We start from the raw sequence: 26817 nt of genomic DNA, 5'->3' as shown, positions 1-26817 counted from the left end.
TAATATTCTGGATGAGTACACATAAATAAATTAGGGCAATTTATTACAACTATAGCTCTTTATGCACTGCTTATAAATTCCCTAGCAAAGCAGAATATAGGATCAAACTGCTCAATTGCCAAGCTTGAGAATAATTACATAATTTAATGTAAATACAATGAATTAATTCTCTGGAGTGCATGTTTCACCTTCTTACAGATAATAAGAAACTGATGAAAACATACTTGTTGATACAAACAAAATCCAACATCACCAATCCAGCATTCACTATCAAGTAAATCCTTCAATACTCCAGAAATGGAAATTATTTCTATGAACATCAGGCTATGAATACGTACCCCAACACATGCCGATGAAGCCTATCTGTGACAATATCTTCAGATCTATACGTTAACTAAAGATTACAGAGAGTTTAACAATATGCTTTTAGCTAGAAATGAAGAGAATCGCCAATATAAAAGGTTTTTAAAATTTTCCTAAATATAAATAAAGGAGCCCTGGGCTGTTAACTGCAAGATCAGTAGTTCAAACCACCAGCTGCTCTGTGGGCTACAGACAGGGCTGGCTGCTCCTGTAAAGATCTACAGCCTCTATTAGAAAGTACAGGACCTGGGCTCTTAAAGGCTTGTCTGGAAACAAGCAGCCATCTAAGTAGGGTGTCAGTGAAGTCCACATGGAAGAAGCATGCCAGCCTGTGTGATTCAAGGGTTGTAACTAATAAAACCCAAATCTCATAGAGGGAACAGTATCAGAACTTAGGTTCTAAGCACCCGGTTTGCAGTGGAAGCCTAAATTCTAACTGCAGGGTCCCCACACGTTCAGTAACTCTCCTGTGACCAGAGTCCAAGGATGTGAATGGCCCCGCTATCAGACAGAGCACTGTAAAGCCAATTATGGATGATGTAGTTAGGTTAAAATGTAACACATTATCACATTAAATTACCTTAGCACTCTCTGAGGAACATAAACAGATTTACAGCCTTGGAAATTCAAAGGGGCAGTTCTTCTCCGTCCTATCGGATTGTTTTAAGTTGGAATTGACTCATGGCAGTGAAAACTGTTTTAAAATTTATTCTGAATGGACAACAGTGTTAATGATTTGTTATATTATTTCTTATACAAAAATGTGTTAATGTCATTTCTCTTCAATTCCACCATTTCTGTGTAGATGTTTTTCTTTTTTAACTCTCAATGCTTTTTAGAGAAATACACTCCATGGAGTTCAAAAGTATTCATTAAATCTACTGATTATTTTAAGTTATGCCCTTCAACTTCTGATGCTGATAAAATATTTTAGATGTATTAATCTCTTCTAATTGCTGTATAAATGCTTCATAAACAAAGGCTCTTATTTTCTCATAATCCAAAAAGACTTTAGTTCTCATAATGGACAGAGGACTTGCAACCAAGTCAATGTTTTACTCTAGCTGTGCATAAAGGGTTATGAGCATGGCAGTACATCCTGAAGTACCACTCAGGAAAGGCCTCTGTAGCAGCCTTCAGATGAACAATGTCGTGGACGCTGCACTGGAATTTCTCTTAAGTATGAACATAACACACAACCATGCTAGGTTTGAAAGGAAACAGAACAGCAAGAAACAAAAGAAAACTGGAAAGGGATTTTAGTGTTTATACAAAATGGGTTTGACTATTTATATACAGGCAAGGCACATATACTTATTTAAGTGTTGGCCTGACGAAAAGACCACAGGACTTCAGAGTTTGCTTCAACAATTAAGTACCAAGATTGACACACTTGGTGAATGACACTCAAGGCCCCAAAGAATGCAACCCCTCAGGGCAAAATAGGTCTCCTTATTACCTAAGCGCCAACTTATGGAGGCTTCACAAGTACAAATCGGTGTTGTGGCCTGCATTCCTGAGCGCACACACACTCTTTCTGAGCAGCAGCCTTTCCCGGCTCCCAGCAGAGGCGCTTTCCTTCTCGCTCTTGCCTCTGTTTCCACAAGGAAAGTTTATTACAATTTCCCTTCTCCTGTGATTTTTATTACGGTGTTACTTCCGTCTTTCTAAACACCCACCCCTATTTAAAGAACAGTCCACACGATTCTAAAAACTGAGATTTGTGTCAAATTAAAAATTACTGAGATGTGACAAACTCAAAAGCTATTTAGTGTGCACTGAATTTTGCCATACACGAGTGAGACCATCTTTTCCCCCCTAAGTGTTATTTGTTTGTGTCAATGCTGAGAATATGCGCAGCAAAGCACACACCAATTCGACAGCATCTACATGTACAGGTTAGTAACAGGGATTATACTTTTCGATTTCTCAGTCATTCTCACCCTCCTCTGTGGGCTCTTCCTCCTTCATTAACATGAGCTCAGCGTTCCCTTAGATTCCTAACGAATCTTCCGGGTTGTTGCTGTCAATCTGATCCCAAAGAAGTTCTGAAAACAGCATAATACTCAACAACATAATCCCAACGTTTATAGTTTGGATAAATTTTATTCTCCATGTTTTCAGAAGCCCTGGTGGCAAAGTGGTTATGAGACAGGCTGCTAACTGCAAGGTCAGCGGATCAAAGCCACCAGCTGCTCCATGGATGAAATATGAAGCTTTTCAGTCCCATAAAGTTTTGTAGTCTCTGAAACCCACAGGGCAGTTCTACTCTGTTTTATAGTGTCCCTCTGAGGCAGAGTAAACTCGGTGGCAGTGAGATGCTACCCTTCCACCCCATGTTCCTAGCGCAAACTCACAAGGAGAAAACGACATGCAGCGATTCATGTGTATATAGATGTATGCTAGCCTTGGTAAGGTCCTTAGCGCTTTCTTAAAAGTGAGCTGAAAGCACAACACAATGGTTTTCAAGACTGAGGGTGAAGGGCAGAGTTTGGACACATGACTTCTGGGTTTAATCTACCAGTTTAATGCTAGAAGCATACTGCAGAGCCCAAGCCACTAGCTAGAGTTCAAATATTCACAAGAAAAAACAATGATTATATTCAAATACTTGATGGCCATGCATTTCTGTTTCATTCACGACTTGCTGTAATTTCAAATGGAGGCTATTGGCTACATTAATCAATGTTCATGTTCTTTAAATTTTATTAAATTAAAATTTCATAGTATTATTACTGTACATTTGATGATCACTTTTAGGAAATGAGAATGGTTTCTGTTCTCCTGTTTATACTTTAGAACAGGAATAAGAGGCAGAATGTAAGGATTTGACCACTGGCGCTCTTTTCTTTAAATTTTAATATGAAAATACGGCACAGGGAAGTGACTGCTGACAATCCCATCACTGCGAATGACAGAGCGGATGAGGCCAGATCACCTGACTTGCTGCCCTTCTGTTGGCCAGCACCCGAGGACTCGCCTTTCTGCTAATAAGAGGCAGCTCCTGACGGAGCACTGCAAAGACAATCCCTAACGGATCAGTTTACAGTTTCTGACTCTGTTAAGTAGCTGAGGCTCTAGAAGTAAACAATCTGGGAGGCTCATATATACGATACGTAATTCTTTTGCTACACTCAGCTAATTTCTGAATTGAGATTTTATCAGATAAATGGCTTCCCATAGCAGTTCAGATGGGACTGGGGAATCTATAGAATGATCACATGTAGTACACAGCAGGTCTCCTTTGGGATTACTTAACCAACTCCGCCCCCCCCCCCCATGGTTAGTTTAAAGAACCAATCACAGTGAACAATCTTGGCAGCATACTCAAACCATTTCCCTGATATTGGTTTTACGTGGAAACTGTGTTCCCGAAATGTTTGGAAATCTTAACCGACGATGGATACAGATCAGAACAGAACTGGGCATCATACAGCATTACACCTCGATACAGCATGACAACTCGTGTCCCTAGCATTGCCGAGGAATAGGAGAACAGAGGTCAAGTGGAGGCAGAAAAGTAAGCAATTATTCATGCAAGCTTCATCCATATATACTTATCAAGCCCAGTTGTTACTTTCAAGCAACTCAGGAAAATGCTTCCTAACATTAAATTATTTTTCCAATGCAGAGGTGCTGACTGATTATTGAATCACCATAGGATGTAACGTTTCAAAAAGTTTGTGGGGAAATTCCATGATCTCTTTCAATTCCATTTCTCCACAAAGATTTTTGAAGACCCTTGGCTCAAATACCATGAGTTTTCAAGGTAAAAACAATCTACTTATCCATGGTGGAAAGCCTTGTAAACTAGTCCTGGTTCTAGCCTTCTTATTTCCCTAAATGATTCCCAAAATAATGGCAATGTGACTTTAAAATTCCAGTCTTATTTATCACCATTATTAAAATTTCATTGTGGTGTACATCTTTCAACATAAGCCAAACTGTAACTGTTTATAAGAGTAGAAAGCCCCATCTTTCTCCGATGGAGCTGTTGGCAGATTTGAACTGCTGACCTTGTGGATAGATGCCTAATGAGTAACCTACTACACCACCAGGACTCTTAGGCATAAGCCAGAGGAAGAAAATATGACAACAGAAATGGCCAGGCCATTTCCAAACGAGCCAAGAATACATTCCCTATGAACAGAAAGCTCCTGAAAATAGTAGACTGAGAAAAAAATTATAAAACTAGGGTACCAGAAAATAATTCATCTAAAGCAGCCCTGGAGTTGGGGAGTGTGGCATAGAATGCTAGCTCCTACAGGTGTGCTGTACAAGTGAAGAACACAAACAGAAAAGAACACCACTGCCCACTGGTCACTTAGATAGCAACAGAACAGAAGGCATGTAAGGAAATAAGCAGAAAAATACTCCTGGGTACACTTACCTATGTGAGTCTGAGCCATGACATCAGCCAGCCTGTGAGCGGCACCACTCCCACCACTTTGCGTGGAAGAAGAGGACGTTGTGGATGTGGTAGAGCCATGGATGGCTTGGCTGATCCAGTGCTCCATGTTGATGCTGCCTTGGCTGGAGGTGGGGGTTCCCTGGGAATCTCCCTGTACAGATCCTTCATCTTCTGAACCAGACGAGGTATCTGTGTGTATAAAGAGTTGTGCTACTGTCGTAAAAACACACACCCAATTTCAATCCCTCCTCACACAGTATTCTATTGCAAACACAGATTTAGCTCACATAATCAGTGCACCGTAAATGCTTGAAATAATTTTTGGAATTTTTTACCTTTCAAATAACTCTTCAGTATGATGATATTTTCATCTAAAAGTACATTAAATAATTATGTTACCAAAAGCTTATTTTGTTGTTACAATCTAGGACACATTTACCAATTTTCTCTACAAAACAGTTTGAAAAGAAACCAAATTATATAAGAAATACGCACAATTAATTTTAGTTATTTAATTATTTTTATGTCAAATAAAGACATTTTATTTAAAATCCAATATCTCATATATTTTCAGTCAACATGTAGAGAATATCAATAAATATCTCTATTTCAGTATCAAGTCTCTGAAGTGCTGTGCTTTATACTACTAGCATCAGACAATTCCCAGAACCATAGTTCATGTACTCAGTAGTCATTTGCGGTCACTGACAATACAAGAGACCGTGTATCTGATGTTCATTTTCTACGGACTGCTTTGTTCTGGACCACAGATTACGTTTTCCTGTTTCTTTGTGTATGTGTCGATTGCTTATGGGATACTCGATATTTTGGGTGATAAATTCTGTCATTTTCCCCGGAAGCCACTTGAGACTGTGAGTCAGAATGACGGCATAAACTTACCCAGAGGAGATCACCACTTAACACCCCTGAAAAAGTTTAAAAATCCTACTATGTCCAGTGCATGAAAATGCTAGTCAAGTAATTAAATGGAAATGTTTCACAAAAGATAACATTTCCAAGGCATTTTGGAAGCAAGGCTTGGTTTTCTGACTGTCCATCTGTGGACTATAACTGTGACATGATAATATTTTCCAGTGACGAATTCAATGTAAAATAAGCACATTACCAACAGAAATTACATTGATTCTACACATTCAAATTTATTATTCCCATAATGGTAAGTGATTAACAATTTTCTCTCTCTCTCTAAATATTGGTATTAAATTGGTCTAACTCAAGAATAAAATTATTTAAAATAAACTTAAAAAAAATTCATTTAATTGGTCCAAAAATGGTAAGTAGGTTTGCTATTCTTGTAAGGCTATTCTGGTAAATAATTCAACATTATAGATTTTGGTAAATCATAACTATAAGGGAAATAAACCAAAATAACCCAGCATAATAAATTAGCTGATTTTTCAATAGTTCCAAATTATGCTTTGTGTATCAGTACAAGGAAAGAAAAAACAATACAAAGGTTGTGGTACAAAGCTCATACATGTACTTTCAAAGGAAAGTTGAATAGTTGATTTGTTTAAAGCAATATTAAACTCTTGGCTACATTTATTGGTTTGAAATATGAGTTCCTGCATCTTCACGGTATATAAAATTACATTCCACTACTCCTACAACTACAATTTTTCTGTTGGCAGAGGGAAAAAAAAGATGGCATTTAACACTGTCCAATGTGTATGCTAAGTAACTTAGTTTTATGCAAAAAATAAAGCTGCAACAATGGCATAGATAATGCTGGAATCAAAAATCACAGAAGCAAGCAAAGTCAAGTGGGGTCAACTCTTCAGGTTTCTAATAGATAACTGGATAATTTAACTCTCTCACTTTGGTTTTGAAGATCTGAAATATAGATGATAATTAGTTGGGAACAGTGAAGTAGAGAACTTAGGAAGTCATACAAAATTTAGGATTAAATACAAGCAGTAGTATATAACAGAAATATAAATGGGATTCAGCCATTTAGATCTGGGGTCTGCTGACCCATAGCCCAAATCCAACCCACTGCCTCTTTCCTAAATACAATTTAATTGGAAAGCAGCCACCCCCATTCTCTTATTGCTACCATGGCAGCGCTACCTAACTGCCAGCGATTATATTATAAGCAAAGACTAAAATATTATCTGGGACTTCACAAGACTTTTAAGGAGCCCTGATTAACATGAGCCAGCATGGATTCTACAGCAGAGTGAGCTTAATATAACTGTACTGTCCCGAATGAGTGCCACGAAGTACTGTCCGGGATGAATACCACAAAGTACTGTCCGGGATGAGTACCACGAAGTACTGTCCGGGATGAGTGCCACGAAGTACTGTCCGGGATGAGTACCACGAAGTACTTGAGTGGTCAGTGCCATAAAGATACAAACTCATATTTATTGCTATATGAAGAAGCTAAATTCCCAAAACTTTATAAGACTTTACTAGTATTTATTTTATTATGTCTATGAATCGAACGAAACGTCTAAAACATGAATTTATACAAGAGCTTACACTAATTTCCCTTCCAAGATTAATCCGTAGTATGTTGTCTATCTCCGTGCTCTGGCTTGCCTGCGAGGGCGGTGCTCCCTTACTTGTGAAGGGTGCACCTCTCGATGTCAGAGGCGGAGACAGGGTCGGACTCACTCACCTGGAGGTGTGTAGGCGTCCATCGAGGTCTGCACGACCAAGGACCTGCGTTTGGAAGGCATGGGCACCGCCATCTTTCTCTCTTTGTGTTTGGCGAGAGCCGCCTGCACAGCTTCCGTGTGAACGTCTAAAACAATAAACAAAGCTCGGTGACTCCACTGCTCAGGCCAGGCCACAGTGCTCTTTCTCCTTTCCCCAGCCCTCTGACAACGTTCACTTTCTCACTGAAGCTGTAACAAATGGATGGGTGAGGAAGGAAACGCAATGTTGTAAGCTACAGTAAGAAGACATTCAGATTCACTCAAAGATTTTAGATTACTATCATAGAATCTACATTGGAAAGTCAAATGCTGGATGTAAATTCCTGCGTGCTTTCCTTGGGGTGCATCGTGATAGTCACATATGTTGTGACAGGTCACATTTTCAAATCTGAACTCATTTCCATTTACTTGTAAAAGAAATTATCTATCTTCTATCTATCATCTATCTATCTATCTATCTATCTATCTATCTATCTATCATCTATCTATCATCTATCTATCTATCTATCTATCTATCTATCTATCTATCTATCTATCTATCTATCTATCTATCTGGTAAGCATCAATAATCACGAGTAACATAAGTCAGTAGTACTCATTTGTAGGCCATGCATTAGGTTAAACATTTGATATACTGTAACCCAGCGTACTAACTCGCCAGTCCCATACACACTGAATGAATGCTTACTCTGTGAGGTAGTACCTGAGGGAGATAAAGTCACTGTGTCTCAGGCAGCTTACTTTCCTCAAAGGGACTTAAAAGGTCAGTGAATTGAAATAGGATATAACAGATATTGACTTAGTGACTACTTCGATTTTGGAGGTCAGGGAAATTTGAAATCTGAATAAGAATCTATTAGCCTTTAGCTGCCCAGGCGAGAGTTTCCAAGTCATAGAACACCACCGGTAAAAAGGTCTTCAGTGTGAATGAGAACAGCCTTGGCTGAAAAGAACAAAGCAGCCTGTGTGACTTAAAGTCTGGTGGTCAAAGGCAGAGGGAGGCAACAGGATGGAAGCTTTATGGGCCTTGGTAAATAGTTCGGATCCTATCTAAATACAAGGAGAAACTATTGGGGTATTTTAAGCAAGAGAAAGGTCTGATCCGATTTGTGGGTTTGTTTTGTTTTGTTTGTAGACTCATTCTGGCTTCTGTGAAGGAAGCCCCAGGAAAGCAAGAGTAGAAGCTAGGAATCCAGACGTAAGCATTCTCACACTGTCTCACTCTCAAGCACAAGCTGCCCTCATTACATATTCCTATCTTATCAGACAGGACGGGGAGTTTATGAAATGCAACGTTCTAAAGCTGGCGGATGGCATTATTAGGACTTGAACCTTGGAACCACTAACTCTCTGGCCCTCATCTTGCACCACGGCAAGACCCTTCCAATAGTGTCACTGTTGGGTCTGTGGTTGTTTGGTCCCTTGGTGAGACCTTCTTTAAAACGAGGCGCCCTAGTGAGGCTGTGGCTACAGCACTCAGGTGAGTTGTCGGAAGGCAGCAGGTGCCCCTTAGGAGAAAGATGTGGAAGTCTGCTCTGTGCAGACGTCTCGCCGTGGAAGCCATGTGGGGGTAGAGCTACTCTGTCCCTGAGGGTAATGATAAGTTGGGCTTGGCTTTGGGTTTTGGTCTTTAAAACTCCAGTTGCCATGGACTCTGCTGAGTGTCATGTTGAGCTCACATGTGTTGTATCAGAGCAGAACACTCTCCAGAGGGTGCTCAATGGCAAACTTTTCAGAAGTAGATGTCAGGCCCTTCTCCCAAGGCACCTTGAAATAACACGTGAACCCCTAACTTTGCTGCTGTAGCCAAGAGACTTAAGCACTTGTACTATACAGGGACCCTGGTAAACAGTGTTGTAGTTTAAACCAGTTTGAATCAAAAACAAGGTAAATATGTGGAAAGAGAATAACTTCAGTATAGATTAACCTCTCAGTTTTAAGTATGGTTTAAAAAAAAGTTCCATTAGCTTCAACCCTGAAGAAAATGTCTGAGTCAGAATTTATCACCATGTATTAAGCTTTCCAAACCGAATACTTCTGGACTGCAAGACTGCCAAAACCTTAAACTAGTAACTAGATAAACAGGTCTTTTTGAAAACAGGTTTTAACATGGGATAAAAGGGATGAAGAAATCAAAGCCATCAAGTGACTCTCCTCTTCAGCTTTGTTTCTTCCTTTTTATTTTCCCTCAACAAATCTGAGTAGCTCACTCAACTCCCCAACTGGGGGAAAAGTACCCCACAGGGACACTGGCCTACACTATGAAAAAGTGTAACCCTACGAAACTGGATCTTTATATTGGCTCCGAGTATAATAGAGGAAAGATTAGTGATGGGAGGACAGACATTAGGGCAAAGGGGCAGCTCATGAACTCTACCTTCTAGGAAGCTAGTGACCGTGGATGCCACAGAGAGAGGCCCCAGGTACCCATGAACGCCCAGAAGGCAGTAAAAGGAGACAGTCCTTGAGCAGATAATAACATTGCAAATGAGGTATTACACGAGGATAGAGAAAAAGTTTACAATTCTGTTGTACGGAGAATTTAGCTTAAAGTCCAAACCAATTATGAAAGACTCCATAACAATAAAAACTTTTAAGAAAGAAAATACGGCAATATTTTATAGGCTGTCATAAAACAAATCTTCCCTTGAAGTCTGAGCATCATTTTCACAATGCCAGTTTATGAAGGTAATTCAGCAGCTGTTATGCATTTGAAACGCATTAAAGCATTTGATTATGTGTTCCACAAACTCTTAATTATAAATGCCCTGGATACAGTTTTTACCAAGTCACGTGAATTAGAAACTAGAGAAGAGGCTGTGGAAGGGAAATAATGAAAAGAGAATTTTCCCCATTTTCTGAGCAGGGTGACAGAAGAGTCAACATATAAGCCCGGTGCCACCATTTCTTTTTAATGAGCTTTCACAGCGTATACAAGACATTAACAAAATTTGCTGATCACACAAGGCAGATAATGAATTCCAATGAAGGTCTGAAATTCAAATGCATTTTTAAGATAAAACTTCATACCAGGAAAAAAAATCTGATATTGTAATTACACAATTATTCTTATGGGAAAGAGAAATGCTAACTTTCCCGATACTAAGTACCAATGATGTTAAGTACCAAAATGTGACAAAAGATATTCCAAGCTGCATATGGACAGGATGAAAAGGGACCAACTGATGTGAATTATGTCTGAAAGGCTTTTAGTTCTGAATTCCCAGGTGGCATTAATGTGTTAGAAAAGCAGATAGAGAAAAAGCAAATAGATAGAACCGGCTGTCATTTGGTGACGTCAAGCTAGCTCCAACTCACAGCAAACCAAATTAAAAGAGAAGTGCCCCGTCCCACAACTGTTGCTGCCTCAGCCCATGATGGCGGCCACTGCAGCCATCTGCTTGACGAGCTTTTTTCTTTGCACCACCCTCTTCAAGCACAGCATCCTTCTCTAGGGACTATCCCTCCTGACAAACATGTTCAAATGCAATCTCTCCATACTTCCTTCTAAGGAACATTCTGGTTGTACTTCTAGGATGGATTTATTTGGTTTGGGGGGTAGCTCATCATATATCCTATATTCTTTACCAATTGTATATCAAAATTTCTTCAATCTTCCTCATTCACTGTCCAGCTTTCATAAGCATATGTCTTGATTAAAAGTACTATGGTTTAGATCACATACAGAAGACTATGTCAAGGGTTCCAGTTCATATCTGCACGTGTATTAAAAAATTGTTTAAACACAGATGGCTGCAGACAAGTTTCCTTAGCAGTTCACGTGTATTAGTATTCTCAGGATGCCTTACAAAAAGCAGTCCAGTCAAAACAGTCATTATGGAAGGGGGTCTGCTGGTCAGTCACATTCAAGGCTCAGGAGACCGATGACGCCTTTTAGGGATTGCACTGCAAAACTCTGGCTAGCTTGTTTCCCAATGACACTGGACCATCACAAGAGCTGATTAGGAAGGAGTTTTCAGGATAAAAACAGCACTGGTGAGGGGAAAGCTCAGGAGAGATGCATGGAGGAATTGCTTTCTTCCAAAAGAAAACACCACCTGCTCCTTCTTTGAGCGCAACCTGGGTGTCCTATGAGAAATTCATTGGAAACTGTAGTCCATCCACCCCACAGTGGTCTTGTCCCCACAGAGGACTTTTTGGCCCTTAAACTCCAAGACCATTTAAGAAGAACAAGATTCGAGTACCTCCAGGTGCCAAAACAGTTTTGCTGTGTTGTACTTCAGAGATTACAGAATTGTTTGGGGAAGGGTTATACAGGTGAAAATACCACCTTCAGAGCTAGACAGAAACAGTAATAGCTTTACATTTTAATATTTGATTTCTATGTACTCTCTCGACTGAGGTCCATGTCCATAGTCCCAGTTTATCTTGGTGTGAAGAAAGGAATTTGTAATGATTAAGTCATTCATCTCTTTATTGTGATTGGGTGAAATTCTAATGAGCAAATCGGTTTTCCATTCAGTAATTCATACACATTTTTGTTTCCTAACATTGATTGTAATTCTCATAACTTAATGACACTCTTCCCCCATATTCCTTGTGTTTCCTATTCCAATTTGTCATCGTTTCCTAAGCCTTCCTGGCTTCTGAGCTTTAATCTGGGCATAAGCTGTCCTTTAGATCTTATAAGGTCAATTATTCTGAAGAGTGTATGCCTCTCCAGTCTTACGGTTTACCTTATAGGCCTGTCTGCTGCTAAGCTGAAAGTTGTGCTAAGGGACCAAAATTCATTTCCAAGTTCAAAAGATAACTAAGGACCCCACAGTATGAGGGGTTCCATTAATCTCTATCAAACCAGTAATCCCAGCCTTTTATAATTTTAACTTCTGGTACACATTTTTCTCTGGTTCTATCTAGAACCTACAAATACGCTCCTTTCAGGGTGATTTGTAGTAGTATTTAGGCATTATCTAGTTCTTCTGATCTCAGGCTTGAGGAAATTGAGATTCACATGGTCCTTTAGTACTTTAGACTGTGAGGGTCCTGTAGAAGGCTTGTAGACCCGTATGAATGTTTTCCGATTGGGTCTGATGCAGTGTCAAGCCCTACCCCTAGTCCAAAGTCTACTTTCAGAATTCCTCAGGTACATTGTGGCTTTGCTCCCCTTGCTGCTCTGTTGCACTCCCTTTGTGCAACGACCTGGTGTGGGGTGTGGGAGGTCAGACCAGGCACAATTCCTGAACTTTGTCACAGTGAATTATTTTCATGAAAGGAGTTTTGCTTGAACCTTTTTTTGTGTGGTGGCCAATTTAAGAGAATAGCGTATGCCTGTGAAATTTTGTTTCCTGCTCTGGAAAAATGCTGCAGAATCTGTTGTGATGTTGAACACAGCTTACATGGACAACACTTAGGGAAAAACTAAAGTGTATGAGTTATTTTCTCATTCAAAAAAGGTGAAATTTCCACTGATGACAAAAATCATTCTAGACATCCATCAACTTCCCGAATGGATGAAAATGTTGACTCAGTGCATTTGGGTTTTGTTCCTCCAGGTCAGACTGTTAATCAAGCTTTCCATTTAGAGGTTCTGAAAAGATTGTGTAACAGTGTGTGACAAAATAGGCCTGATTTGTGGAAATGGGGAGTGGGGGGGGTGTTTTACCACCACAACAATGCACCTGTTCACATATCCATCTCAGAGTGCCAGTATTTGGCAAATAAAACAGCATGCCTCTCTTGCCCCACGCACCAGACTCACCTAACCTTGCTCCATGCAACTTCTTTTTGTTTCCACAAATGAAGAGGGACATGAAAGCACAGCAATTTGATGATGTAGAAGCAGTGAAGAAAAAAATGAGGGAGGTGCTTTCAGCCATCCAAACAGATAAATGAGTTTGAAAACTGTTTCCAAGAATGGAATCACATATTTGACAAATGTATTAAATGTAAGGGTGAGTACGTTGAAGGTGATATGGTTGCTTTGTTAAAAAAAATTAAATGCATAGATTTTTTTATAAATTCCCATTTTGGGGGGCTACTTACACACACACACACACACACACACACCTGTCACAGGAGCAGGGTGTTACATGCTCTATTGCCAATGATACTGCACTGTCAATCACACAAGTGCCCAGTCTTTTGGGGGCAAGGTAAAAACAGACTATGAAGACATAATATTACCGTATCCGTTTCTGAGAGATCAACCACTGAAAACCTAAGACTATAAGTGCAAATGTGTCAGCTATGGAACCGGGTGATAAGTCCCACAGCTTGGAAAGCAGTAAAAAGATGACTGGGGAAGAGCTGCTTCACCAATGTAGATTCAGTGATAATGATGTAGACGATGTAAAGCTTTGGGGGCTTTCTGTTGCTGACAGATTGGACGCAAAATAAGAAAGGTGCAAGCATTCATTAATATTCAGAATGTGGAATGTCCAAAGTATGAAGCTAAGAAAATTGGCAGCCAGCAAATATGAAACAGAATGCATAAATGATATCCTAGACCTAAGTGAGCCAAAAAAGACTGATACTGGCAATTTAATATCAGATAACCATACTGTTTACCATGCTGGGAAGGTCAAATTCAAGAGGAAGTAGCATCACATTCATCATCAAAAGGGACATTTCAAAGTCTATCTTGAAGTATAAGGCTGCCTGTGAAAGGATAATACCTACATGCATGAGAAAATTCATTAATATTTTTGTTCAAATTAACACAGCAACCACTAAAAGCAGGAATGGAGAAACTAAAGACTTCTACCAACTTCTTCGGTCTGAAATTGGTCAAATATGCAAACAAGATGCATAAAAAATTATTGGCCTTCAGAATATGAAAGCTGGAAACAAAGAGGGGGGGTAGTTGGGAAATAAGGCCTTGATGATATAAATGAAGATAGAGATCACATAATTTTACAAACCAATGATTCTTCATTGCAAACATCTCTATTCAAAAACAAGCAGTAACTATACACATGAACCTTACACATGGAATACAAATGAATCAAACTGAGTGCCTCTCAGGGAAGAAGAGATGATGGGGAAGCGGAGTGTGAGAAGCCAAAACGAGGGCCAGGGGCCACCTATGGAACCCATCACCAATTGCTCCTGGGTCCGTTCTAATGGAAGAAAACAAAAACAAGCTCAGAGGAGCGAGATCTGTGACCCAGACCCATCTGAATTTAAAGAACCAATCTGATGCACTAAACACCAACGACTGACAAGCTGTGAGATGAGATGGAGATCTACATGAAGAAAGAGGTCATTAAAAAAGAGAGAGAAGACCAAAGTGGATGTCAGTAGGGGCTCTGAAACGTACTCTCGAATATGGAGTAGCTACGGCAAATGGAAGAAAAGGTGAAATAAAATAACTGAACAGAAAATGTCAAGGGTATGTGAAAAGAAACTATTAATAATGAGATGTCCAAAGACCTGGAGTTAGAAAGCCAGAGTGGAAGAACACACTTCAGCATCTACCGAGTTGAAAGAACGGGAGAAAAAAGTCAAGCTTCAAGTTACAATATTCAAGAGTTCCATGGGCAAAATATTGAATGACTCAGGAAGTATCAAAAGACAATTGGAAGAAAAGAACTGGTCAACATCCAGCCATTTCTACAGGTAGCATAAGATCAAGTGAAGGAAGAAGCCCAGGCTTCACTGCAGGCCTTAGCGAAAAACACGGCTCCAGGAATGGATGGAACACCAATGGAAATGTTTAAAAGGCAGATGAAGCACTGGAAGTACTTACTCACCTGTGCCAACAAATTTGGAAAACACCTAGTTGGCCAACTGACAGGAAGAAATTCCTATCTGTGCCCACTCAAAATAAAGATGAGCCAACAGAGTACAGAAATTATAGAACAATTTCATCAAGGTAACAAGCAAGTAAAATTTTTCTGAAGATAATTTTACAAAGATTGCAACAGGACATGAACAGGGAGCTGTCAGAATTGCAAGCCAGATTCAAAAAAGCCCCTGGCAAAAGGGATATAATTCAGTGTTGCTATCAGGTAGATTTGGACTGAAGGGAGAGGATACCAGAAAGACATGCACTTGGGTTTTATTGACCATGCAAAGACATTTGACTGTGGCTCATGACAAATTATGGATGACATTGAGAATCATGGGAATTCAAATACACTCCAATACACTCATGGGGAACCTGTACAGAGGCTAAAAAGTACTCATATGTCATAAGAACAGTTTAAAATGCAGTGCTTAATGCATAAGTGGGGAATGTCTGGATTCCAGGCCATAAAAAGTCTAGCATACTTTGAGCATGTTACTGAGAGAGACGAGGCCCTGGAAAAGGACCTTATGCTTAGTACAACAGGTGGTCAGTCAAAAAGAGGAAGGGTTTAAGGAGAGACTAACACAGTGACTGGAACAATGGGTTCAAGCATAACCACCGTGAGCTCGGCACAGGATTAGGCAGTGCTTTGCTGCGCCGTGCACTCTAAGTTGGAACTTATTTGGTGGCAGCCAGCAGAAACATGTGGACAATGGCCTAGGGTTTCTTTTCTTTTACTGTCATGTTATTGGCACAAATCCTCCTCCTAGAATGAATTGGAAAATATACCTTTATTTTCTTTTTCTGAAACTGCTGGTGTAGAATCATACGGGTTTATTTCATAAACGGTGGGTAAAATCTAAAGGCAAAGTGATCTGATCCTTATTGCATTCTTTGTGGGAAACATTTAGCTACAGTTTCCATTTACTTAATGGCCATAAGATTATTCAACATTTCCATTAGTTCTTCATTTTTGAAATATAAACTTGTCTACTTAAGTTTTTAAATTTACTGGTATAGGCTGATTCACCATATTCTGATTATTTCCCCCACTCCCTGTGCTTATCTATGGTAATGTTCCAGTTTTTATCCTTATTTATGTTTATTTTTTCTCATTTTTTCATCAATCTCACTGCATGTTTTCCAATCTTATCAGTATTTTCAAAGAACCATCTTTTATCTGTATGGATCCCCTAAAGTTTTATCTTAGTTTTCCAGTCCTTTTTTTAATTATGATTTGCTCCCTAATCTATCTTGGTACTTAGCCCATTTTTCTTGTCTAACTCCTTAAATTAACATATATGTCACCAGTTTTTTATTTATCCTAATCTAAAATATACATTTTATCAGTACTATTTTTCTACATCCTATAAATTTTGATTACTCGCCATTTCTTCATCTGAAAAATGGACAATAGCCTCTTTATATGTTCCTAATTTTAAAGAAGCCGGCTCTGGACATCTATAGTAAGTATTTCTACTAGACTGGTAATAAAAATAGAAATCTGACCATGTGACTTTCTTGTTAAGATGAGCAGATACATTTCAAGACAAATTTCCCTCATTTTTGACACACACAATACTTTATGCTAACACTTTCTCTTCGTCGAAACCGTGGACTGAGAGAAATGTCATGCCGTAGAATGTTTGGCTATGATGGGAATGGCATGTATCTGCCGTGTCCAGTGTGGTCACCGCTCATCTTAAAATATGGCTGAGTAAACACATGAATGGAATTTTACATTTTCTTTGATTTTAAGGAATTCAAATGGAAAAGTCCCTAGACGGCTACTAGGGATCTCGGTGGCTCTGTGGGTTTAGCAGGAGACTGACAACAGTCGACAAGGCAGTACAAAGGTGAAATTGTCTGCTTCCATCAAGAGGTTTGGCCTCAGAAACCATATGAAGAGTCACCATGAGTTTAACTCAACTAGAAAGGCAGTGGATTTGGTGTGTAAAGTGGCCATTAATTCGCATGTTAGATTGTGCTGATCTACTTAGATAAATCCTGTCACCTTCATGGAAGAGGTTTAGTTGACCACCGAGTCTGACTTCGATGTTCTACATCTATCCTTCTCTCTACGCCATGACATTCAACTCTAATGTTATTCTCTAATTTATGAATAAATAAATCAACAACAAAAATGAGAGTTCCTCAGAAAGAAAACAGGTCACAAATCATATAGCCAAGGTGACCAGGGAAAAATAACCTTCTTGATATAGAAAATAATATATTAACCTCAAGGAAGAATCTATAATAAGGCTAAGTTGGTAGCAAGTTCAATACCTTTTACATTTTTGTCTCACCTACATTACACTGAAGACTGCTGAGTACATAGAATTATCTGCACACTTGCTGAATGAATACATAAACATATGGATAAATGCTAGGATACAAGTGTTTATTCCCAGAAAATGAGCATTGTTATTCACACTTTACGGTCAATCATCAGCATAAAATTAGCTTGAAGGGTGTGGGTTCGTTCCAGAGGTTCCTACTTATTAGGGGACGTCAATTTAAAACAAACTACAACAGCATTAAAAATTCTCAGAGCAATGGTTCTTCAACTCTGTGACAGAAAGAATACCTCAAACTTACATTTTGCTGAAAATCAAACAGTGCTTTTGCTTACTGCTTGGTATCTTCTGATATTTTCTGTATAAAATATTAAACTAAGTATATCTTTAAAGTACAAGAACAGAGGGATAGCATCACATGTCATGTAACTGCTGGAAAAATCTGTATATTCACGAAAGAATGAGATTTTTAAAAGGCAAACAATGAGTTAGCATCACTCTGAAAATGTAGCACTGATCTTGCAGATGCCCGACAAGATCGGATTGTAGTTCACGGTCCCTGTCCTGAAGGACTACAATGGTTCTACTTCTATCCTGCCTTCAACTGAGTACCAGGTTGAAAGGGCTACTGCTGTCCCTGCGTGCATGCATACATACCTACATAACATGAGGATGCTTTTTAAAGCTGTGTGAGGTTCACTAAAATAGGAAACAGTCATTGTTCTCGTCTTCATACTTTTCTTTGTCATAGTTGGATTGGTCGCATGGAAAAATATACGTCCCAAGCTTTTCTTCACACTCATTGTTTTTGTTGGGAGAATGGAGGTATAAATATAGGTAGACATTTTTAAAAGCAGATATATACAATGAAATAAGGATAATAAAGTGCCTAATGCATAGTTTGATATATTCTAGCTGTGCAATAAATTCCGATTAATTCATTCATTCATTCACTTTAACAATCCATTTTTAAGCTACAAAGGAAAGCAATTCAAATAGAGGGGAGATGAATGCCAATACACAGAATTCTAGTAAGAGTTCATTACAATGTGATACATGGGTTTAGAAATGAAATGAAAAAATATATATAGTCTAGAGAGATTAGATTTGGGGCTGTATGGTTGACTAGACTGACTGTTAATTAGGTCAATTATCTAAGAGATAATAGAATTACTTCTTGACTGATATAATTTGATCACTGAAGCAACCAAAGTAACTCTACTGCAACTTAAGTGGTTGCAATTTCTCAGAAAGTCTCCTGAGGAGCCATGCAACATTTACTTTTGAATGTCTTAAATCTTCCATGTTAGTTCAGGAGAAAATAAATAAGACAATTCTGAAATGTACACACCGGCAATAGAGACTACAGGAAGCTTCTCGGATTTATACCTTTAGCATGAAATCCTCTAAAGGATAAAAAATTGGTTAGTAGAATCTCAAGAGCAGAAGTCAGCAGAGAGTAAGTTGCTGAATGAGTGAATCAAATGAAGCCTAGTCCTCATCCACAGGCTTGTCTTTGAGATCCTCGCTTCATGTGGGTGGTGGCCGGGATAGAAGGCTGCTTACAGTGTTACAGACAATAAGAACCCCAACGGAGATTTCATAAGCGGATGAAACGATTCTGTGACAACGTTTGTTCTCAATGTAAAGTAATAAGCCCTTATCTATATAAAATGTAAGAGTACCAAGTTAAAAATATTCAAATAGCGCAAGTAATGGCATTTACCATACCTGAAAGGTGAACGTGTCTACATAATTTTCTATAATATTGTCTGTATATTAGGTGCATAACTGAGGCAAATTCCATCACTTTTCACCTATAAACAGTTTAGCTCTCTAAAGCACTAGTATGTACAGATTTGAGGACAACAATCTATGCAAGTCTAGAAATTAAACATTCAAGGAGTCCGCTTGAAATTTCTGTGACATATTCTTTCACTAGCTCAGTCTTCACGTCAACTCGCACTCGCACTGATTAGCAGTCTCCATATATAACCAACTTCAAAGACAGCATCATTCCGATTCCACCAATAAAAGCCTAGCTCCAGTTGCAATCCACTTTTAATATTTTCACCAATGTTTCCACGTATTTTCCAAACCTTAATCTGCTTCTATCACGCCTTTACTTAAAATTTTCAAGTCATACACCATTGCATCAAACCTATTTTGTTACTGCCCCTTCTCAATGGAGCATGTGCAAGAGCCTAGTGCTGCGTCATTGGTGAAGAACACCAGATACCAGTTACCACCTAGGTCTTGGGCAACTAACCTTATTACATGTTTGATTGTGAATTAGATGAAGGTTTACAGAACAGACCATCAATCTTACATTCAATAATTCACACATTTTGTTTCAACTCGTCCAGTGAAAACCCCTCAATCTAACAGCCCTTTAACCATGTTGTCCTGGTTTCCTGTGTTGATTCCTTCTTTCCTAAAGCTCTGAACTTTGTCTTTGGGTAAACGCTGCCATTTTTCACCTTATGTGGCTTATCACTCTACCACTGCAGCGAGTGCAGTTCCACCCGTCTCTAGCCGACCAATAAGCCTATTTCTCTTGTATGACTTTGAGCTTTGCTCCAGTCTTCTCTCACTCTACCCAAGGCCATGCCGTGTGATTTCTTTCCAGAGCACTGGTTATAATGGTAGCCTGGCACTGGGTAGCTCTTCTGGTCTCCAGATTGTGAAGACTGGTGTTTGCACGGTCTGTTGGTCCACTGATCTAATTGTTTCCACGGGCCTTTCCATTTTATTGCTCATCTTCCTTCCAGGCCCTGGCTTCTCATGTGCTTTGAAGACCCCAGTCACTATTGAACACAGTAGAATGCTCATCATTGTCTTTGTGAACTAGGTGTGTTTTGTTCATAGACCTCGATGTCCCTTGATCCCGCAGGCCCAGTGACTCTCCACTCCCTCAAGGAGTTTGTTCTATCTAAGTTATTCATAACTTGACTGCCTGAAGGCTCCATCAGAGTCATGGATATATTTGTAGCAAAGGTAAATACACGTATACAAATATCCTCTCCCAAATCTACCTATACTTATAGGAATACTCCCACTCCCATATCTGTTCAGCCTGCATGTCTGTCTAAACATCTACTAGTAAGTCACTGCAATTGTAACAATGTATTGATAAAAGTATTTGCCTCTGTTGCCTTTAACTCTTGCAAACCTCTCAATGTCTTGTCTTGCCTTTTTTTTTTAAACTAGCCTTCCTCTTGTGCATGGTCTTCCCCTTCACACAAGTTAACAATTGTCTCTCCGGCCTGCGACACCCCCTCCTCCATCCTTTCCTCTCACCCCAGTAGTCAGTATTTCTTTTAGTGTGAAACCACTTTTTAACTTTTAATAATAGTAGTCTCATGTAATAGTTGCCTTTTTGTGATTGACTCATTTCACTCAGCATAATGTTCTCTAGGTTCATCATTACTCTTGAATGTGTGTACCATTAGTCTTTTGTGTGTATGTACCAAAGTTTATTTATTCGTTTTTCTACTGATGGGCATTCTAGATTGTTTCCATCTTTTGAATAATGTGACTAGTGCTACAGTAACATGGGTGTACATATCTATTTGTACTGTGGCTGTTATTTCTTCAGAATATGTCCCAGGTAGAAGGATGGCTGGGTTACATCGTATATCTGTCCCGAACTTTATGAAGGAGGATCATACTGCTTTGCCCGAGGTTGTACTATTTTACAGTCTCAGGTAGCCATCTTGATCTAAGCCCCAACACTTTTAAAAAAATAATTTTATTGGGAGATTCTTACAAATTTTATGACAATCCATCATTCAATTGTATTAAGCACACTTGTACATATGTTGGCATCAACATTTCCAAAATACTGTATATACTAGAATATAAGCTGACCCGAGTATAAGCCGAGGCACCTCATTATTACCTGGGAAACCAGAAAAACTGATTGACTTGAGTATAAGCCTAGGGTGGAAAATGCAGAAGCTATTTGTGAGTTTCAATAATCAAAACAAATGAAAATAAAATCACAAAAAATTGAGGCATCAGTGGGGTAATATATTTAAATATTTACTTGAAATAAAAACATAATTAAAAGGACAACAAGTCATTTAACATTAGTAAACCAGCAGCACAGTATGTGGAAAATAGGTTCAACAAAAACAATAAGGTGTCAACAATGATACCTTAGGAGTACTATTCCCTGAGCTCAATCAGCAACCAAGCTAAAATGTAAAGAGTTAAAATCCTTCAAAACTGGATTCCTCATCATCATCCGTATCCCAATGCAGAGCTTCAGCTGGTGTGAGGTCATCATAGACGCTGTCCTCACTGAGATCGCCGTCATCGCCATCACTGCTGTCATTTTCATACAAAGCGCAGTCTTCACTGCCATCCATAGCATTACTAATACTACATTTCTGGAAGGCACGTGGCACCATGTCTTCTGGAATGTCTTCCCATGCATCTCGAACCCACTTTGCTATTAACTCTATGTCAGGCTTCATGAGATTTCCTCCTTTTGTTAGTCGGGCTTGACCAGATGACATCCATTCATGCAACATCCTTCGCCCATGGTCTTTAAAAGGCTTATTCAAAGATACATTATCATAGGACGGCTCTGATTGGTTAGATGTGAGTAAACAAACATTCAAAGCCCTGCAGTGTCAGTGGGGCTATGAATAAACAGCGGAGAAATGGCAATCACCCGCGAGGTAACAGGTGCTCATCCCGTTACCTTGGGGGGAGGAGTGGGTGCGGGGAGGGTCCAGCGAGATGTTACATCTCGCTAGGGTACCACTGACCCCATGTATAAAATGAACCCCAGTTTTTCAGTACATTTTTGTGCTGAAAAACTCAGCTTATACACGAGTATATACGGTATGTTCTTTTTACTTCAACCCTTGGTATCAGCTCCTCTTTTATTCCCTCCCCCCCCCCCACACTCTCATGAATCTTCATCATTTATATCTTGTTGCTGTTATTTGGTGTCTTACACGGTTTGTGGTCTCCCTTCACTCACATTTCTGTTACTCATCCCTCTGTGGGGTGGGCTATATATCCAACCTTGTAATGGGCTCCTCCTTTCTCTCCCTTCCCTGCCCCACCACCCCTCTATGCTCATGATATTGCTATTCCCACTACTGTTCCTGAGGATTTTCTCTTTCCTGAATTCCATGTGTCCAGAGCTCTTATCTTTACCAATGGGTGCACTCTGTTCTAGCAGGATTTGTAAGGTAGAACTGGGACATGGTAATGCGGAGAGGAAGTATTCAGGAACTAGAGGAATGATGTGTGTGTTGTCCGTGCTGTACAGCACCCTGGTGGAATTGTCCTTTCCTTGTAACGTTTCTGTAGAGGGATGTCCAACTGTCTACAGATGTGCTTTGGGTCTCCACTCCAACCCCCCTCATTCTCATTGATATAATTGTTTGTTTGGGATCTTTTGATACCAGACACCAGAACCTGTCAACACCTCGTCATCACACAGCCTGGTGTGAATCTTCCATGTGGGCTTATTTGCTTCCCTGCAAGATGACTGCTTGTTTAACTTAAAAGCCTTTAAGACCCCAGACCCTGTATCTTTTGATAGCTGGGCACCATCCACTTTCTTCACCATTTATTTATGTACCCATTTTGTTTTCAGTGATCATGTCAGGTAGAAGAGTATCAAAAAGTACCAGGTTATTAAAACAAAGTGTTCTTGTGTTTAGGGAGGCCTTGAGTAGAGGCCCAAAGTCTGTCTGCTATCTAATACTTAACATATACATATATGCACATTGACTTCTATCCCTTTCATTTTATATTAATATATTTACATAGATACATGCCTATAGCCATACTGCTATAAATAGATTTTACTTCCTCCTCTTTCCCTCTATTTCCTTTCACCTTTCTCCTGTCCCACTATCACGCTCACCCTCCACTTGGCTCTTAGTAATTCCTCTTGGATACACTGCTCTTGATCAAACCCCACCAGGCCTCCTCACCATAGATTTTAGATCTCTTGTTCCTTTATCCCTCAGTTTGTTGGCTTCCTGCTTCCCTGCCCCACCTACTCCCATGTCCCCCGGGACCACTGATCCTGTTGTTCTCTCCTTGGGATTGTTTGCCCTGCCTATCTTATATAGACAGATATAGGGAGAAAGGAAAAAAACAAAAACAGCAAACAAGAATAGATCGTCCTAGTCTGTCTGTTGACCATTATGAGTGTTTTCCTATCGGGTCTATTGAGGTGCTAAACCCTGTCCCCCGAGTCAGAAGTCAATTTTCAGGATCCCTCAGTTACTTTGATTCCCTTGCACTCCCTTCGAAGTTCACCCCACTGTGCATGGGGTGGACCAGGCTCACTTTCCGCACAGTGTTTCCAGGCAACATTTCTTTTGGCTTGGCTAAGCAAGTGAGGCCAACTTCAATGTTCAGATGTTCCCCTTTCTGCCATGCACCCTGTATCTGGCTTGCCTCGCCTACCCTCTGCTTCTTGGGACTTGAAGTGTGACCTGTTATGTTACCTCACTAGCTTCTGAAGCCTTATGCACTGGGAGGAACCTCCAAACAAATGTCTGAACATGAGATTGGGATTTAGCAGCCCCATAAGCACACTTCCTTAAGTGTCTATGAGTTCTCAAAGGCTTTGCTGTGGGGAGGAGGTGGTGGCTGGAATCAGGGATAAAAGCATTAGTGGTATAGCATTTTGGAAGAGTCATCTTTAATCCCCACCTCATTGGGACTAGCACAGAACTAATCTTTCTAAAAGCAATTGTTTTGCAATGGTATACAAAATACCTTGAAATCTGATCCTTCGCCTACATTTCTTTTCTCTTTGCTAAATATCCCACATCCCCTCATCTTTCCTTTCTTCCAAACATATGAAGCAGCACTATTTTAGGCGTGTGGCAGGCCTGAGTGAATAAACAAAGATCCTTTCTTTGTGGAACTTATATTCTTATCCGACCACGCAAAGATCACGTGGGTACCCTTAGGTGGTAAGGTGCTCTCTGTGTCCAAGAGACACCAAGGACGCCAGGGTGGCTACAGACTAACGAGTGAGAGCAACACACAGAGAGTTCAGATCCTAAGGGTAAGGAAGTCAGAACATGTGTCCCGTAGGCCACTGGAAAGCTCTGATTTTTACTCTTGCGTGAAATTAGGAAGTACTGGAACAGCTAGGCACAAGTATGTCACGAGCTAGCACGTGCTTTAAAGGGCACTCTGGCTGCTGTGCTGAGAACAGGCAACACACAGGCACAGGAGCTGCATCATCGATCACGTTCTGTTTAACAGCACTTGTTGCACTAGGCACATTACTGAGTCCCTTCCCTGGCTCTCCCTTTAGAATCTAAAGATTAGACTCTGAAACTCTTGAGGGAGCTAGTGTGTCTTAATTTTTTCTGTAGCTCTCCAGCACAGTAATTGGGAGAGATGCTCCTCAAACCTTTCTAGTGGGCCAACTGAGGGAATGCAGATGAACTTGGTTACATGAAGGCTTTGAACTACACCTTGAGCTGCACCCTGAAGCCAAAGGAGAGTCAAAGAGGCATCCATGTCGGCACAGGAAGCCACAATTCAGCCCATGGTGAAGGTCCTATATGAACAGCGGAACAGAGAGAGGAATCAAGTAAGAGGAATCCAGGAAGAGCAGATGTAGACCAGGTGGCTTGGGAAGTGATAACCCCCAAGGGACAAGAGAAATGCTCACAGGATGTGTAAGCATAAGGACAGGAACATTTCAGAATAGAGCCATGAGCTCCCCGAAAACCGCCGAAGAATTCCCACCTCTTATCTCTGAGTCTGCGATTCCAATTGATAAAGATTAATAATCATTGAAGCATCTTATTATAAAACCTATTGTGTGTCTCACTCTGTAGATGGGGCTTGGTTCTCTGCCTCACAGTTATGTTAATGATAAATGAATAATAATTCTAAAGGAAGGATTGTGGTGAGCTGGCAAGAGGGGACCTCGTGTCTACCACTTTTCGGATATTTTGTCTTCTCGTGGTGGCTTCATACTGCTATGGAAATGGAAGCTCTACCACTGAAATGTCAAGCTCCAGTAGGGTCACCTTTGTTGGCCAGGTTTCAGCCGAGGATCCAGAATGAGACACTAGGAAGAAGGAATTCATTATTAGTCAATGAGAATGCACCATGAATCATAGTCTGATATGGTTCTGGAAGATGAGTCCCAGGCATCAATCAAAGCCTTCTGACAGCTGCAAAAAAAGAGGCAGGAGCAGAGTTCATCTTTTTCTTTCTTTCCAAAATATATCTCGTTTTTCCCGTACAAATGCTCCAGAAAGGAAAGCTGAGCCAGGAAGTCAGGCAGACGACCACTCAGGAGGATGTGGTGGTGGTGGGTGGGGAGGGTGGTGTATCATGTAAACCTGCTGTTAGTGGACAGATTAACTACAGACGATGCCGTGAGATTCTCACCAGGCTGACAGTCCTGGGACTTACCCATTCAAACACTTGTGTGGACTGTGTGCATTACATAAATCTCGCTTAGCCTGTGTCTTCTTCTGTAACATGAGACAAAAAGGACTCCATTTTAAAATTAAATAAGATAATGCCAACAAAAAGTATTTTGGGAGGGTGGTGGAGGGAGATAAAAATGAAGAGCTGATACCAAGGGTTCAAGTAGAAAGAATATGTTTTGAAAAGGATGATGGCAACATATGTACAAATGTGCTTGCCACAATGGATGTATGGATTGTTCTAAGAGCTGTAAAAGCCCCCAATAAAATGATTAAACAAAAAATGTATTTTGCAAAAGAGAAAGTGGAATCTGTATGTTATAATTAAAATCACCACCAGCAATTTATAAGCACCCCACTGGTGTCTCAGGAGCAGTAACAACAAAACCTGCAGGTAATTTTCTTTTTAAAAAGTGTAGGTTGGAAAGCAGAAAAAAGGGGGAAAGCGATTTTAATCTCAAATTTGAAAAAAAAATCCCTCATATTACAACTGAAATAATCACAGGGTAAATTTCCTGTTGCTGAGAAAATGGAAGAGAGTTAAGCTGCCCACGTCCAGGTAATGATTGCAGAAAAGTTAAATTACTAAGACAGCATTCTTAATAGCTAGCATCATTAAACAAAAAAGACATGCGATAAACAATATATATAGATTTTGTTTCTTTATTGAAAACTATACCTGAGAAACAGACATTACGGAGGTTGAAAGAGAAATTTTACACTCCAAGCAAGATTTCTAAAACTAACATCATATAAAGTGGCACATTAAAAAAAAAGAGCTTCTGTTTTTTTAAAAAAAATGATGAATTCTCAATGTCAAACAACCCTTTTGAAACGTGAAAAGCACTGTTATTTACTGAATTATAAT

The 26817-nt window shown here is 39.8% G+C and overlaps 1 protein-coding gene across 4 annotated transcripts in view; it reads right to left on the bottom strand.

Annotated features, from left to right (window-relative positions):
• Nucleotides 1–26817, bottom strand: part of DIP2C (disco interacting protein 2 homolog C) — a 521839-nt gene that overhangs the window by 197578 nt on the left and 297444 nt on the right. For all 4 annotated transcript variants that reach the window (XM_075550143.1, XM_075550144.1, XM_075550145.1 and 1 more), the window contains 2 exons: nucleotides 7419–7544; nucleotides 4754–4963 (listed from right to left, as the gene is read on the bottom strand). In XM_075550143.1, coding sequence (XP_075406258.1) covers nucleotides 4754–4963; nucleotides 7419–7544 — 336 coding nt within the window. The remainder of the gene's footprint in view (nucleotides 1–4753; nucleotides 4964–7418; nucleotides 7545–26817) is intronic.

Source organism: Tenrec ecaudatus, chromosome 5 (assembly GCF_050624435.1).
Source record: "Tenrec ecaudatus isolate mTenEca1 chromosome 5, mTenEca1.hap1, whole genome shotgun sequence".
Classification (NCBI taxonomy): Eukaryota; Metazoa; Chordata; class Mammalia; order Afrosoricida; family Tenrecidae; genus Tenrec; species Tenrec ecaudatus.
The sequence above is the reverse complement of the archived record's forward strand: the minus strand, read 5'-3'. Positions and strand labels throughout refer to the sequence as shown.